The sequence below is a fragment of the Octopus bimaculoides genome, chromosome 13 (assembly GCF_046866305.1).
Source record: "Octopus bimaculoides isolate indiv1 chromosome 13, ASM4686630v1, whole genome shotgun sequence".
NCBI lineage: Eukaryota > Metazoa > Mollusca > Cephalopoda > Octopoda > Octopodidae > Octopus > Octopus bimaculoides.
Window position 1 is genome coordinate 6,564,299 of NC_142940.1, and position 15,918 is coordinate 6,580,216.

The window sequence follows — 15,918 nt, forward strand, 5'->3', positions numbered from 1 at the left end:
GGGGGGGGGGGAAGCAATGTAAAGCGGAAACGGAAGTGCATGTACATTTCAGAACAAGACTGATTCCGATTGGTTAACATCGACCAGATTGGTTAACGTGATTCTGATTGGTTACAACCGACCAATGAAAATGCTTTATTTGTTGTAATTCATGTCCAACCAACACAATCATATGACTACTGCGCCATTTCTGCGTGTGTCTTTGATATTTCCCAATTCAGTTGTTGGTCTCTGAAGAGAACCTGCCCTGCCCTGCCCTCTCGCTACCTTCACCACAGTCAGAGCAACCCCTGTTCATTCATCCTTACCTTACTATATTTATATATAATTACTATATATATATAGTTAGCTCTCTGTCTCTATCGATATATAATCAATATATACACATATATATATATATATACCCGTTCATCGTTGAAACCTTAATTACTCACACATCATGTCTACCGACGATGCTCCAATTTATGCGCCGTTTTTTGGTGTAATGGGTGCCACATCAGCAATGGTATTTAGTGGTAAGTTTTAAACACGCATATATTCTATATAATTATATCCTATAATAATATATACATACATTATAATTTTCTTCTTTGCTTCAAATGTTCTGTCCTGAATATTTTTTTAAAATATTACCATGAACAGTATTATTAATGTTGTTTTAACCCCTAAAATTATAATAATTTAAATGTGATTTGAGTTCCCTATCATTTATTACGTCCCTTTACGTTTTGAGTTCGAATCCTACTGTGGTCAACTTTGCCTTTCATCCCTCCGGGGTCGATAAAATAAAGTACCAGTCTAGTACTGGGGTCGATAGTATCGACTGACACTCCTACCATCAAATTTACAAGGCTTGTTGCCGAAATCATACTGTTTTTAACTATTAATATTTAATAATATTCTGTTTTATGTTCAACTTCAATTGTCATTTGCATTTTGAGATCGAATCCAGCTTAGGTCGACTCTGTTGGTTCGCCCTTCGTCATGGGATGGCTGTGTGGGATTGTCATGGGAGTGAGTTCCACTTGTCAAGTAATGTGAACTAGCGTAGAAACAGCAGCGAAATCATAGCGTGCCAACAAAATGACTACCTTGAATTAAGTAACCTAGAACTAAATTTGTATTCTAGGAAAAAAAAAAAAAAAAAAAAAAATTAGGCATTGTTGTCACGACTGGAACGGCCTTTGGGGCCATAAGTTTGATTTTGTCTACTCAATCAGGACTGACCTGAGGTTGATCAAACGTTATTCACTTCAGTCGACATTGCCCTGTCCACACACACACATCCTGTTTGGGGTCAATGGAATTAGTAACAATCTAGTATTGGTGGTCAATACATATCTATAACTATAGTCTTTCTCTATTATCCACCACCACCGCTAGTCACCGAGATGTGACCTTGTGCCTATGTTATGAAAATCATTGTTGTTGCTACTATTACTGTAGCCGCCACCGCCTACATCAATCTGTGTCAGTCAGTTTCCATTCTAGAAACTAAACTCATCAACATAAATGATTGGCCGTTCCTTGTTTATCGGAACCGACAATTATTATTACTACTACCAATGCTTGTTGCTGTCACTATTATTACTGGTCGTCCAGCCTTTGCTGGAAACGGTAATCAAATATCCCTCATATCGCATTCCAACTCTCTTAGAACGTAAGAAAAATACAAAAAAAAAAAAAAAGAAAGAAAGCCTAGTTTTAGATGTATCAAAGACGATATGGTTAGTCACGGTTGGAAATACCTGTTAATGATAATATTTCTTCGACAAGGCCTGCTGACCGAAGGGTGGAAACTACACCACTGAGGTGGTTTGATAGAACAGCAAAGATATGAATTGACAATATTTTAATTATATCTAACGTTCAGAAAATTAATAGGTGTTCCAATTATCACAATATATCTCTTGATAATCTGTTTTCTTTCATTCCACTTTGTGCATTATATATATATATATATATATATATATATATATACGCTCGCTTTTACGGTCCTAAATTCAAATTGGTCTTTTGACTGCGTTTTTACTCTTAGGGTACCTTACACACACATGTGTATATATATATGATCTGAAGTATGTCTGTATGAGTAGAAAGAATTTTCTCTCGTCCATGTGTGTATGAATATATGAGTAAAAAATAGTCGAAAGGTCAATTTAAATTTTAAGACCATAAAAGCGAGGATAGCTGTATATATATTTATATATGTGTGTGTGTACGTACATATGCGTAGGCGCGAGGCCCAATTATTTTTGTTTCTTGAGGGAGGGGCAGTAGTTACTGTCATACCAATTCCCAGTGTCTTACTGGTATTCATTTCATCGGAATACCTGAAAGATTTTAAATCCAAAATTACTAGTACAAGGCACCGAATCCATTTTATTGTTCAATCCAAGCCGCTTCAACCCTTCCTCCTTTTGAGACATATTCTTATACAACCACTCGCACACACAGATCTTTCGACCTACAAAGTTGTGACATGTGTAGGGTTAATTTTTATCTTTGGTTTTTGTGCCCCAATGTGACCTTATTTTTTTGTTCATCTACCCGAGGAGGGGCAGTGGGCCTTGTCAAAAACCGTTACCCTTTCCTGATTTCGGTCACACCTCAGTGCTTAACCAGTTGTCTTAACCAGTAATCTTTTCGGTTTAACGTTGTCCTATTTTAAGTTTCAACTGTAATTAAGGTATTATTTAATTTCGGTTCTGTTTGACATACTTTGTGTGTGTATAATCTGAAAGGCAAGTTGAGGAATATATATATATATATATATATATATATATATATATATAATATACACACACTAACAACCACGTTTTAAACATATACTCTTATGATGTTTTCCATACTGGTTAGTCCAATACCTTTCGGAAAAGTGTTTACAGGAGTGATGGGAACACTTCAACTAAACTAATAAAATTGAGAAACACCCCCTTACGTATACTCTGGTGTACATAATATATTCGTTTTATATGAAGATAGAGAGCTTATACACTCAAGCGTATTGTATGGCGATATTATGTAATAAGGTATGTGTAGTGGTAGCGAGGCGCTTCATTTCCAAAGTGTCTACACATGTACAAGACGAGGTATATTTTTAGCTTGTAATATCTGCATATATTATGCAGTTGGGTTTTAATAAGTGAAATATGGTTATTTTATATTCTACACACACGTGCGTATGTATAGCAGGACTGTTAAGTAATTATTTTTCGTGTTGGAGTGATGAGATACGCCGTTTAATTGGCGAGTCTTATTTTTCGTTTTAATTTAAATTCTGATAATGTGTAATTATGGTAGACTAAGTGTCGAGTCACGCCATAAGTTGAAGAGAGCAGAGTTATTGTATTGAAATATATATGTTGACGGGCTGGAAAGCATTTTAAATATATATATATATATGGGGTAGTAGGTTTTTTGGGTTTTTTTTCAAGAAATGAGACACAGAGGGAACGGGTTGAAGACAAAGAAACGGTTCCCCTGTCTTGTGAGTTTGAAGAATCTCATATTATTCAACTATCTTTTACATATCTCTCTCTCTCTCAAAGCCTAAACCACACGCCCACTCATTGGCAGTCCTCTCTGTGTCGATCGTATATTTAATTAGAACATCTTTTTCTTCGCGTTTCACACACCTGTTATAATTTTCAGTATCGTTATCCTTAAGTAATTTTTTTTTTTTTTGGTTTTAAATTATAGTTGTCCTGAAAGTTTGTATGTGTGTAAATATATATATTTCTTGATTAAAACAAGGCAGGGATATTTAACCTTACACGGATCCCTTAATTTTTATTATCTCTCTAATTGGAAGTACGTCATGATTTTATAAATGCTCGTCTCTGTTTAATTTCCATTCCACACTCTTTATCTCCTCATTACTCTCTCGGACAGAATCGGTTTCGTACCATTTTTTTTTGTTCACTACACACACCACCCCCATCATTGTTTTAATCCATTGTTTTGCACTCGGCCCTGTATGTGTGTGTGCAGGGACACACACACACACACACACACACAGATCATTCGCGGTTTTCTCTCCAGTATAACCCCTTTAAAGGTGTTATATTTCAGATAGTGCCCCTGCCTGATTCCTGGCTTGCCTAGTATCTATATGTTTCTAGTTCTCATAGACAAGAAACGTCTCAGAATCTCGCATATTAATAATACTTCAGTAACGGAATAGAATATTTTATAAGCTCGTAGATTCCTTAATAGACGTTAAAAAATAAATATTGGGATCTTAGATTTCTTCTCTATATGAATGTATGTTGAGGTCGGCGATAATCTCTTAGTATCCAGTGAGGTGTTGGGGTATATATGGGATTCGGCATACTAATAAGTCACGTGAAGACACACTCTTTCTCTCTCTCTCTCTTTCGTCGATTCTCTTTGGAACGACGAATGTTTTCTGTTCCATAGCTTTCTTCCTGTCCATTGACTCCCTTTCGTTCGCCCTTCGTTTAAAAATATTTTAGTTGGACTACTGTAAATACTATAAACTGAAGTGAGATATATGAGGGTAGGTGGGTGATTTTTAATCTGGTGGCTGCTTCGCCCAGTAGCTAGCTACAAGTTCTCTCTCTCTCTCTCTCTTTCTCTCTCTCTCTCTCTCTCTCTCTCATTGTGCTCAGCTGTGTGCTACTGTGACAATCACTGAGGAGGGTTGCTGTTACGTGTTGATGTATTGAGATTGGTTTCTTTCTCGCACCAGGCATCTTAAGATTCTTAATATTTTAGCCGACACCGCCGGAACGGAGACCTGTCACGTCCATTCACTTCCGAAGGATATTTTACAGTCGGGTAAAGCAATGGGATGTTCTGAAAACGAGTCGACCAGAATATTCTTGCCCGACTACGGACTTACTATATATTTTTCTACAATAGTATCTAAGGGATATATTTGTTAATCGATGTCTGAAAGGTGCCGGATAAGCATTGTTAGGACATCGTACGGACCTTGCGGGATTTAGATGCGGCGCTTTCCGTTTAGAGTTCAATTCCCACCGAGGCTAAAACGTCTCTCTTCTTTTTTCGAAGTCGATGAAATGAAATACCAGTCGAGAACTGAGGATCGATGGTAATCGACTGACACCCACTACCACCACACGGGAAAAGAAAGAAACCGATTCGGGCATTTGTGTCTGGCTAGAAAGAATTATTTGTAGATATAAATGAAATTGAAAGCAAAGGTGAAGGCCAGTCGACATGCTCTCAACTCGGAAGAGGAACACTGGATTTCTGGCATACGTAAAATGTCGATCTATCTTCACTCCCCTCTCTCTCTATATATATATATTTATTTCAATGGTGGCACACCTAAATTCATATCTTCGTTTATGGCAGCCTTTTTATTTACTTTAAATAAAATCTATTTATTTTGTACATTGTAACTATTAACAATCTAATCCTAAGTGTTGTTTGAGAAGAAGGTTTGCCGAGAGAGGAAATATCTAAGTTTCGGACGGTCTACTTTCGTTGGCCTACCACTACTAATCTTAATCTCATTTCGAAATGATAGTTTAACCCCTCTTCTAGCAGATTTATCAAAGGCGTTCCAGCCACGACAATGCCACTTTTTTTTTTTTCTCTCTCTCCGAGATCTAATGTCTAAAACTACATTATTCAGTGTGTCTGTCTTATTAGATGGATGTATTGTCGATTTCACAAGCTCTTTCTAGCAGGTCGAGGTTCAGTGGTTTGTATTTATCGCTGAAATTTTGGGCACATCTCGGTTAATGAGGGCAGGTGCACTACTATGAAGTATCTTGGTCTTTCGTGTTCGATTTTTTCGGCAGCCGTCCTTCTTGAAACACAAGGTCAATTCGTAGAGATAAACGTGGTCAAAGTACTAACATTTCGGGGGTGAAATAGCAACGGTTGAACGGTGAAGTACCAAACTAAAGTACACACACAATGACAACATAGATTGTTATCGTTGTATCTAGGGCGATGGAGTGGAGGGTATTGTCCTCTGTATACAAGTCTTGTGAGAGGTTTTACGTAATCAGGGAGATAGAGGAAGCACTTCATAAATCTCTACCCTCAACAACCTTAATTTACTTGTCTAGGTTTTTAATAGGTCTTGTGCTTTTAGTAAGGGGAACCTTTGGAAAGTAGTACTTTTCCAATGGGGGGATGGAATGTCATGGGACATTCGTCACCACACCTTTTCGTTTCGGATAAAATTTTAGTGCAAACATCCGTTTCTTTTGCCAATCCTTGATTTATTTTATCTACAACTGAACCTCATTATTCATATGACCAATGAGATCATATGATGTTATTGTACTAGTCATGAGATTTTGGGGGTAGCTATCAAATACTCTGGCAGATGAGATTGTTTTTTTGTTGTTTATATCCTTATAACAGATGTGACGTAATCTATTTCTGACTTATTTAATTTTCGGGTGTTTATGGTTATTTTAAAGATGGATTTTTTTTATTGGGGTGTAATTTTAAAAATGTTTAAATCCGTAAGATTTGACTATAGATCAGTCATGAGCAAACTGTGGTCCACTGAACATTCTGAATGTCAACCAAAAAGATACCTTGGATTTTTTTTTTTTAGTAGTCGTGCGGCTCGCCTGATGATGAAACCATGTCACATGCGGCCCGCTTCTCGAAAATGTGCTACCCATGCATGCTATGGTGGTCAATTTGTTAAAAAATGTACCTGTTGACCGATTCCATGTCAGCCCCCTGATTTCATCTGTGGCAGCTTTTTCAGTCGTATCTATGACTACATTATCCAATATATATACCTTTGAAATATGTCACTTCAGGTAGATTTAGCTGTTATTTCTAGCAGGCCAAGCTGATCTCTCGTACAACTCCCTCTTTTTATGGCTGCTGTTCCATGTACATTAACGTCTCCTTATTAAAAAAGCCTAATATTTTATTTTTACATATATTCAAGTATGGCTGTGCAGTTTAGTGTGGTTTCGCCTGGCATCTGGTTGTTTGTGTTTTCTTTTTTCCAGTGTGATTCTAAATTTAGCTCCCGGTTGCTTCACATTGGACCGAGTAATGGTTGTTAACTGGATAGAGAGAGAGGGTTAGATATGTCGCAACTCCCGTTTCTTCTCCTTTCCCTGATCTCATCATTTCTCATTAACTAATCGATATTTAGAGGTTCTGTTTATGATCGACCTAAATTTCAGGAGGCCAGTTTCCTCTCTTCTTCACTGATAGATTTATTTTAAATACTTTCTTCCTTCATCGTTTTTTCTTTCCAGAATAAGTAACACAATTCTTTTTCGATGTTTCTTTGGTTCTAGAAGACGTGCCTGTAACTCTTTGGGGTTACTAACGCATCTAAAACTCCCTTCGGGTTTCGATGGAGGTTTTCCGAAGCGTTCAGATTGAATTAATATCAATGTCTGATTTTGAAAGAATCTTTTGGCTGTAGCATATTCTAGACATCTTAGACATGTACCACATTTCTTAATCTATAAAACTGAATTAGTAAAAATCCTTTCTTTTTAATATTCATATATAATGTGTGTATGGTTTGTGTAAAATGAAGGTTAGCAGGCCGAAACTTCGAACTCACTGTCACCCATCTTGTAAAAGTTTTTGATAAGCTATGTAGTCTTAAAATAAAGGTGTTGATATTTCTTCAGTTTAATGTTAAATTGTTTTTATTACAATTTGACTTACATACGCGGTGGCATCATTAGAAAGCTAAGCGTGTGTAAAGCGCATTGTGACCAGCGATGTATAACAACTTCCGATTGTCTAGTCGGTCACGATCACATGTGTAGGGGGTGGGTGGAGATGTTACAATTTAAACTGATATGTTAACATATGTTATTGGTCATTTCACATAAAGATTTCTTGTGATCGACTAGGATTTTATTCTTTTAATGGTGTCTCATAGACTTTTCTCGGGGTTTGACCTGTTTTTCTAACCCGTCGCGTCTGTGAAAAATTCTGAAGTTCATGAAGATATGGTCGTTTAATAAAATTTAATTCTTTCAATAAAAAAGAAAATATTGTCTTCATTTTTCAAAAGACTGTATTTGTTTTTGTTTGTCTTGATATTGCGATAGTGAGTGGGTGGGGTCAGGGGATCAGCAGATTGAGGAAATCGTATAAAGGGTTCCTAGATGTAACAACTACTGTTCTTATCAGTCTTTAGAGCAGCGATTCTTCACAAAGAATACATTTATCCCCTAGCATAAATGTTGAAATGGCAGAGTGTATAAATATATCAAACTTAAAAGAAAAGAAAAATTCAGTTTTTTGGCCGAGGAAAGTTCTGCATATATTACGTAACAGTAGAGGTGGGGTGTCTAATTAATCCCTATTTTTGCTTGGAAGTTAGGGTATTAATGGTGAAATACATTATGCAGACGTGTCACAGACAGGAATGATTCTTAGAACCTGTCGTTCCGTTGAGGGTCCTCTCACAATCTCTTGTCAGCGGTCCCCAACCTTTTGTATATCAAGGACAGGGCGAATCACGCGTATAACAAAACACAGTGAATAAATGATATAAATTTAGTTATTACATATATGATGAATACATATTGCGTATATAATACATCATTGCTTTAGTCAATAAATAACACGGAAATAAAAATTTTAAATGTATTCTTTCTGTGCGGTCCTGCGGTTTTGGACCCCCGATATACGTGATACGATTTTCTTTCTATTAATAACAGCGTTGGCCCTATGGGGTCTGCTATTGATTTCCCTCTCTCGTTTAACTAATAATTCTACCTGTAATTTATGGAAATTAAAATTGTGTTCACAATGTTTCACTGTTTATATTCGTTGTCGTTAGGCTATTGCCGTTCCCATTATTATAATTTGTTCAACTTTGAAACCTGCTGTTTTTCACATCTTGTTTAAAGTAGTTTCAGCAGGTTAACTTGCAAAATATTTATCTAAATCAAATATGGGTTTGGTTTCAATTTTTTTTTTCATAAATAATTTACTAGAATCTGTAAAATTACAACAGCAAATTGTGTGTATTAAATTTTACTGTTATATATTTACATTAGCATTGATCGAGTTCCGGGATAAATTACACACACACATAATATTGCGAAATTGTTGGAACGTAATAACTTTCAAATTTTGGCACAAGGACAACATTTTTGAGTGGAGTAAGGAATGGGGGGGGGGGGGGGCGAGTCAGTTACATTGACCCCTGAAGCTTTTACTGGCACTTTATTTTGTCGATTTTAAAAAGATAAAAGGCAAAGTCGACCATGGCACGATTTGAACTCGGAACGTAGAGAACTGGAAAAAATACCGCTAAACTCTTTTATCCGATACGCCAACGATTCTGCCAGCTTCTGTCGCTTTTAATAAGTCGTAAATTTGGAAATTGTAAAAGCTAGTTATTTGGGTGCAAGTATCTCTCCCGTTTCCCTTTTCATTACCTATTTTTTTTTTTATTTTGTAATTAATAAAGAATCGTGATTGACAATTAAAAATTTAAATGGTTATTTTTCTTTATATTCCCCCCTCCCCACGCCACTACAGCTCAGACAATTTGGAGACGGTTGTGCTTGTGTGATCGAGTCATTTGCTAGAAATAGCAGCCAATTCGCACTGCACTTTCTTAAAGGAAAGCACATATAGGACAGAATAGATGGAGTTTGTATAGTTGTCTGAATAAAAGTTGATGGTCACGGTCGGAACGTCATTTGATTATAGGGTTAACTTGGTGTTTAGATCTACGTTTCGGCTCATTCTTGTGAAATAAATTTAGTTGGTGATTAAGCTGAGCTGAAGTTTTCAGTATTTTTTATGGGAATTCTCATAGTTTATTATGTCTTAGCATGTGATAGTGAATCCACACGTACCCATTAAATTGCTTACAATCACGTGATTGTAAACTTTTTAACATGACGAAACTTTTATGTAACTGTTTCGCGGGTTTCTTATGCATTTAAAAATTTTTTTTAGGAATAGTGATTACATGAAGACTGTTTATATATTGTATTTGATGTGATAGATGATATTTTTAATTTGATGCTAGAGTTTGGTCGATCGAATCTTGGCGGTTTTCATAAAAACCGAATTGTGCTACCCCTTTACTGGAACGCAATCATAATTTTAAAAAATCGGTATAATTACTTGAGTCGCATTATTTTATACTTGGTTTTTTTTTCTGAAGAAAAGAAAGCAGGGTGTGTGGCTTAGGACAGAGCTGATACCGAGTTTAGATATGGGGAGCAAGTGCAATTCGTATCAAGATTTGACTCTAAATTGGGGGCTCAGCTTTTACACGAATACAGTATTTTAAGCTTTTTCTTTTTTTTTTGTATACGTTGTCTAAAAATTTTTTTGATACCAGAATTATGTTAGACAAAATATTAATAAATTGTCTTATTTGTTGCTGATAATCAGTTATTCTGATCGCTGAGTTCAATTTCTTGGTAAGCAGGGTTGAAGGGTTCTTTGCTTAAATGATTGCTGGAACATTGTTTAAAAAAAAAAAAAAATTCTCAACATTGGCCCTCAAAATCGTCAAATTTGAAAGGGTCACATTAAAAAAATAAATTAATATTTACAACATCCCTACTATTATGGTTTTTCAATCATTTCAAATACCTCATGCTAACACTGCACCTTAAGTGCCAGGTCTCTTCTTATTACCATTTTCAACCTTGTTTTTTTAAAATTTCCCTGCTGTGAATCAATTCCTTAACAAAGCCATTAGCTTTCTTATTGAAAGATAAAATTTTCTGCAACCTAATTCAGTCTTCTGCTAATTAATGTATTTCAGTTTTATTTCTTTTTCGTTTCTTTTGGGATTGATTTTGAAATTCTCATCCATAATCTTCAAGATGAATTGATTGGAATTTCTGCAACAGTTGGATCTGGTGTCACATCAAATTTCAAATTTAAATGAAGTCGTTTTCGTTATCTCATTTAGTAAATATGTAACAACTTACTATTATTTTGTGGTTTAAGGATGTTTTATCGGCTTACAACAAGCTTTATTTTGTGTTGGCAGGTAATCTTGACTTGTTATTTTAACAATTTCTGTTTCTTTACTTTCCTCCTACAGCACTTGGTGCTGCCTATGGCACAGCCAAGTCCGGCACAGGTATCGCAGCCATGTCTGTCATGCGTCCAGAGTTGATTATGAAATCCATCATTCCAGTTGTCATGGCTGGTATCCTCGCCATTTATGGTTTGGTTGTGGCTGTCCTTATTGCTAATAATATCAAACAAGGCTACAAGCTGTTCAAGTAAGTGTTTTTTTTCTTTATAGTTTGTTGTATTGAAAGTTATTGCAAAGACATATACCCACAACTACCCTTAGATTTTATCTTCAGTTTTCTAAATTTCTAGCAAGGGAAAAATTACTAATCAAAGAATATTATCATTCCTCTGTAATGGTTTGCATTGTAACTGAGGCAAATATACAGAGAAAATCAATTTTTCTGGTTTTTAAAATCCTTTTGTTACCATATTTATGTTAAAATACACAGCTTGCATTTAACTTAATCTTGAAAGTAATGAAGAATTTAGTAAATAAACTATAATTATAAAACTAAACAGGAAATTTGTATCAGAAACATAGGCAGTCTTGGGTTGGTTGGCATCAAAAAGATTAACGATTTCAGCCATCAAGGCTGATTAAGGTAAGCTAAGTAATTCTTGAGGATAACATTGTTGCAAACATTAAGATTAGATTTCCTGCCTAAGAGTCACCAGCCGAAAGGGCCTCTCTGAAACAGGCACATCTTGTAATGTGCTGCTGCTGCTTTTCATTAAACCATTATCAAAAAAATGTTTAGCGCTTGCAGAATTTGGGTTCATGACTTTGGCACCAATCTGTTGTCATTTATTCAAAGACGGTGTAAATACCAAATGGTGAGGTTTATCTTTAAGGTCAGCCATGAATGGCCCACAATTGCTCATCAGACAACCCGTTTGATAACAACCCATTAAACCCTTGAAGCTTTGATACAAGCTTCCTGTTTTAAGGTGACTTAAATTAAAACATTCCATCAAAATTAAATTTGAAGTTACTTTATTAAACCTTTTGATATTTTTAGAAACTGAAACAAGAGCATTGTATGTCAACAAATATGGTAATAAAACGGCTAATGCAGTTATCTAATTTTCAGAAAGAAAATATACTGAATTGTAGGAAGGCTGCACTGCCATTTGCTTGTACCTATTTGCTAGTTAAGACAACCAAGCAGAACAGTTTTAGCTTTAAAAAAAAAGACCATTACAAGAGCATCTGGTATTTTATCCTTGCTCTTGAGAAAAAGATTACGTTACAAATATGGACTTTAGAGCAGTGAGAGAGTTCAATTCTTAGTGGGTCAAAGTTGTAGTTGCTGGTTTTATATTCTTAGAGACTTGTTACATATGTTGCTCCTGGTTTATAAGAATGTTAATTTTCTTCTATGAATCTGAATTCCCCACATGCTGTAACAGATAATTTTTTGTTTCACTAAGTCATGTGAATCTAAGCTGTTTCCATTTTTGATAAACAAAAGCCAATTCAACACTTGCCCCGTTTTTCAGAATAAATTAGCATAGAACATTTAAATAGTTTCTTTGTTTAAGCCTTCTTATGCAAAATACTCTGGCTGACCAGCCTACTTGATGATGAGATGAAACTGGTGGCGTTAGTCTTTTCATCCACTGACAAAATATATTCTGTTTTTGCACAAACACTCACACACATATTTGCATGCACATGCACATTTGAACGCATGCTTGCATGTGCACATGCATGCATGTGCATATACACATTCATATATATGCATGCTTGCATACACATTTGCACATGCATACACATATTTACACTCATGCACATTTGCACGCACACTCATCCACACATTTGCACTCATGCACACGCACGTACTCATATACACATTTGTGCATGTACACTCGCTCATATACACATTTGTGCATGTACACTCACTCATATACACATTTGTGCATGTACACTCACTCGTATACACATTTGTGCATGTACACTCACTCATATACACATTTGTGCATGTACACTCACTCATATACACATTTGTGCATGTACACTCACTCATATACACATTTGTGCATGTACACTCACTCATATACACATTTGTGCATGCACACACACACACACACACACACACACTCATACTGCCATTTTAATATAGTCAGCTCTCAAACATGTCAGGTGATAGATGTTCCCATTTTGCTTATGGTAATGTTATCAAAGCTTTATACTAAAACTGAAGCTTTTTACTTTCACAATTTTGGGGACATTTTTTTGAACATGTTCTCTCAGACAGTGGCAGTTCTTTTTCTTTTCCTTTTCATTTCTTGTAACCTGACAGATTTATAAGACTCGCTGGTATAAGCGTAAATTTAACATGTTTCTTTGTTCATTTTTCAGGGCTTTTGTTCATTTAGGTGCTGGTCTAAGTGTCGGTTTGAGTGGATTAGCTGCTGGGTTTGCTATTGGCATAGTTGGAGACGCTGGCGTGCGAGGAACAGCTCAACAACCCAGGTTGTTTGTCGGAATGATTCTTATCCTCATTTTTGCTGAAGTATTGGGACTCTATGGATTGATTGTTGCGTTGATTCTTTCAACACGTGAATGAGGCTTGCTAGTGGTTGCTGTTAAAAGAAGACAAAAAATAAAGAAAATTTTAAAATAATTTAGGGGGTACGGTGGAAACAGTAATAATCTGAAGGAAAGGAAATAGAAAACTCCAATTTAAAAAGAAAAAAAATACCAAAAAAAAAGTTCTAATTGAATGTCTAATTTCATTATTTCTACCTTGGTGTCGTCGCCAGGTGGAAACTGGATGATCGATAATGAGGATAAAGCAGGCAGAAATAAACTATTTTGAATGAAGAGTTGTTATATGCTGGCTGTGTAGGCAAATACAGGTGTACAGTTTGAATGTTGTTGTAAAGACACTTACTACTCCTTCCACCGTATTCATTAAACAAAATCTTAAGGCTCATTGTGTCAGATGTGATAGATCAGGAATTTTTTAAAGTGACTTGTGTGCAAAAAGAAACAACAAAAAAAAAGTGTATTATTTACATACATATACATACATGAATGACTGTGTGCATGCGTGTGGGCGTGTGTGGGTCTTTCCTTGTATATTAAAAAAATTTACTGGTCTTTTTTTTTCTCCCCCCACTTTTTTTTTTTCTTCCTGAAATATTAGAGGTTGACCATTTAATGCTGTAGAAAGTCTAATAGTTGTGGACAAAATAATTGTATATTGCATTCTGTAATTGTGTTGGGCTGTAAGGAGGTTGATGTGGATGGTGGTGGTGGTGGCAGTGGAGGAGGAGGAGGAGGTAGTGGTGTTGAGGCTTGATTCCTAGTTGTCATTCATCAATGACCTATTCCATTAATTAATTATTCCATAATTTTTCCTTTGGTGGTCTTGTTGTTGTTGTTTTTGCCACCAACATCACTTTCTCTCTCCTGTTTTTTCCCCCCCTAATCCCCCCTTTTATTCTTTCTTGGAGTCTCTAAGGCTTGCAGCCATCCCACCCCCATTCCCCCTTATAGCTTGCAAAGGGCTGTTACCAGTATTGTTGTGCTATTCTTCCTCCAGCTCCTCCTCTTCTTCCTCCTCCTTCTGCTCGTTCACGTTTCCTACAGGTGCAGAAACGGTCATTTAGCCCACATAGAGCCAGACTTATTTCCAGAAAACGGTACCAGGTGTATGTTGAATAAAATGTAACACTTGCAGGTCCCAGTATAGTTTTTAAAGTATGTTGACCTATACATATGAAGTGTTGTTTTGTTTTTATGTTTGTTGGTTTTCTTTCTTTCTTTTTTTTTTTTTTTTTCAATCCTTCTATTTTTGTAAGATGCTTTCCAAAAATTACCTGGAAACATTTTACCTGTTGAATGAAATTATGAAGACAAGAGAAAAAAAAATTTGTTGAATCACTTAAAAATTTTCGCTCTGGACATTCCATATAGGTAGGTTGTTCTTAGCCTGTTGGTTTAATAAAGGAAACAAATTTTTTTTTTTTTTTTTTTTTTTTTTTTCCAAGCCAATCTTTGAGATTGGTGATGTTGATTACCATAGATTGAAGATCTTGTATGAGAATACACGTTCTTCCTCTTTCTCATATGTATTCTTGTAATTTAATGTTATTGTCTATTTTTTGGGGTTTTTTTTTCCATGTAACAAATAAACATTTTTCCTGCTTGTGGTCATGTTCTTCATACCAATATGTTGTTGATTATAATTCTAATTAAACAAGTCTTTTCATGGTGAAGTGTTGTACTTAAAAATGATTCTCCCTCTTGGAGGGGAAATAATTTTATTACACTTATTTATACGTTTTTTTAAAAAAATTTTTATCTGTAGGACTCAAAATCGATAAAGCCTTAAATAACAGCAGTAAACATTGAGTTGGCTCTTATGGATTGAAAGCCAAATTCTGTCAAGGGGGCCTCTCTATCCAAAAAGGTTTTCAACCCAATATTTACATTATTTATAGCATTGCTCTTTGAGTTCCACAGATAAAGTTATTTTGCATCCACTTAAAGTGTCTAAATTGTGACATAAACAGCACACACACACACACACACACGCACACACTTTTCATCTTGAATCCTTTAACATTCAACTTAGTTTAAAGATGGTGTTTGGCCATACAGTTGACATTTACAGCCATTTGATTTTGGGTTCAATTCTATATTATGGCACCTTGCGTAAGCATCTTGTACTCTATCCCCAAGTTGGCTAATACCATGTGAGGGAATTTAGTTGATGGAAACGGCAAAAAGCCCATTGTGTGTGCATGTGCAAATTTACATCAATGTTTGTGTACTCCATGTGGAGTAGTGCTGATGTTGGTGTTAGGTTCAATTGCTCTGTACTTTTCAAGACATCCCTTAATTAGAAAAAAAAAAATAAAGGTTTGGCAACAGGAAAAGCATCCAGCCATGAAAAT

General features: G+C 35.7%; 1 protein-coding gene across 1 annotated transcript; it reads left to right on the plus strand.

Moving 5' to 3' along the window:
- Positions 1–183: 183 nt before the first annotated feature.
- Positions 184–15,190, plus strand: LOC106869266 (V-type proton ATPase 16 kDa proteolipid subunit c). The gene is made up of 3 exons (XM_014914934.3): positions 184–515; positions 11,033–11,216; positions 13,373–15,190. Exons 1-3 carry the CDS (start codon positions 440–442, stop codon positions 13,578–13,580), a joined length of 468 nt encoding a protein of 155 aa, XP_014770420.1. The 5' UTR covers positions 184–439; the 3' UTR covers positions 13,581–15,190.
- The last annotated feature ends 728 nt before the right edge of the window (positions 15,191–15,918 follow it).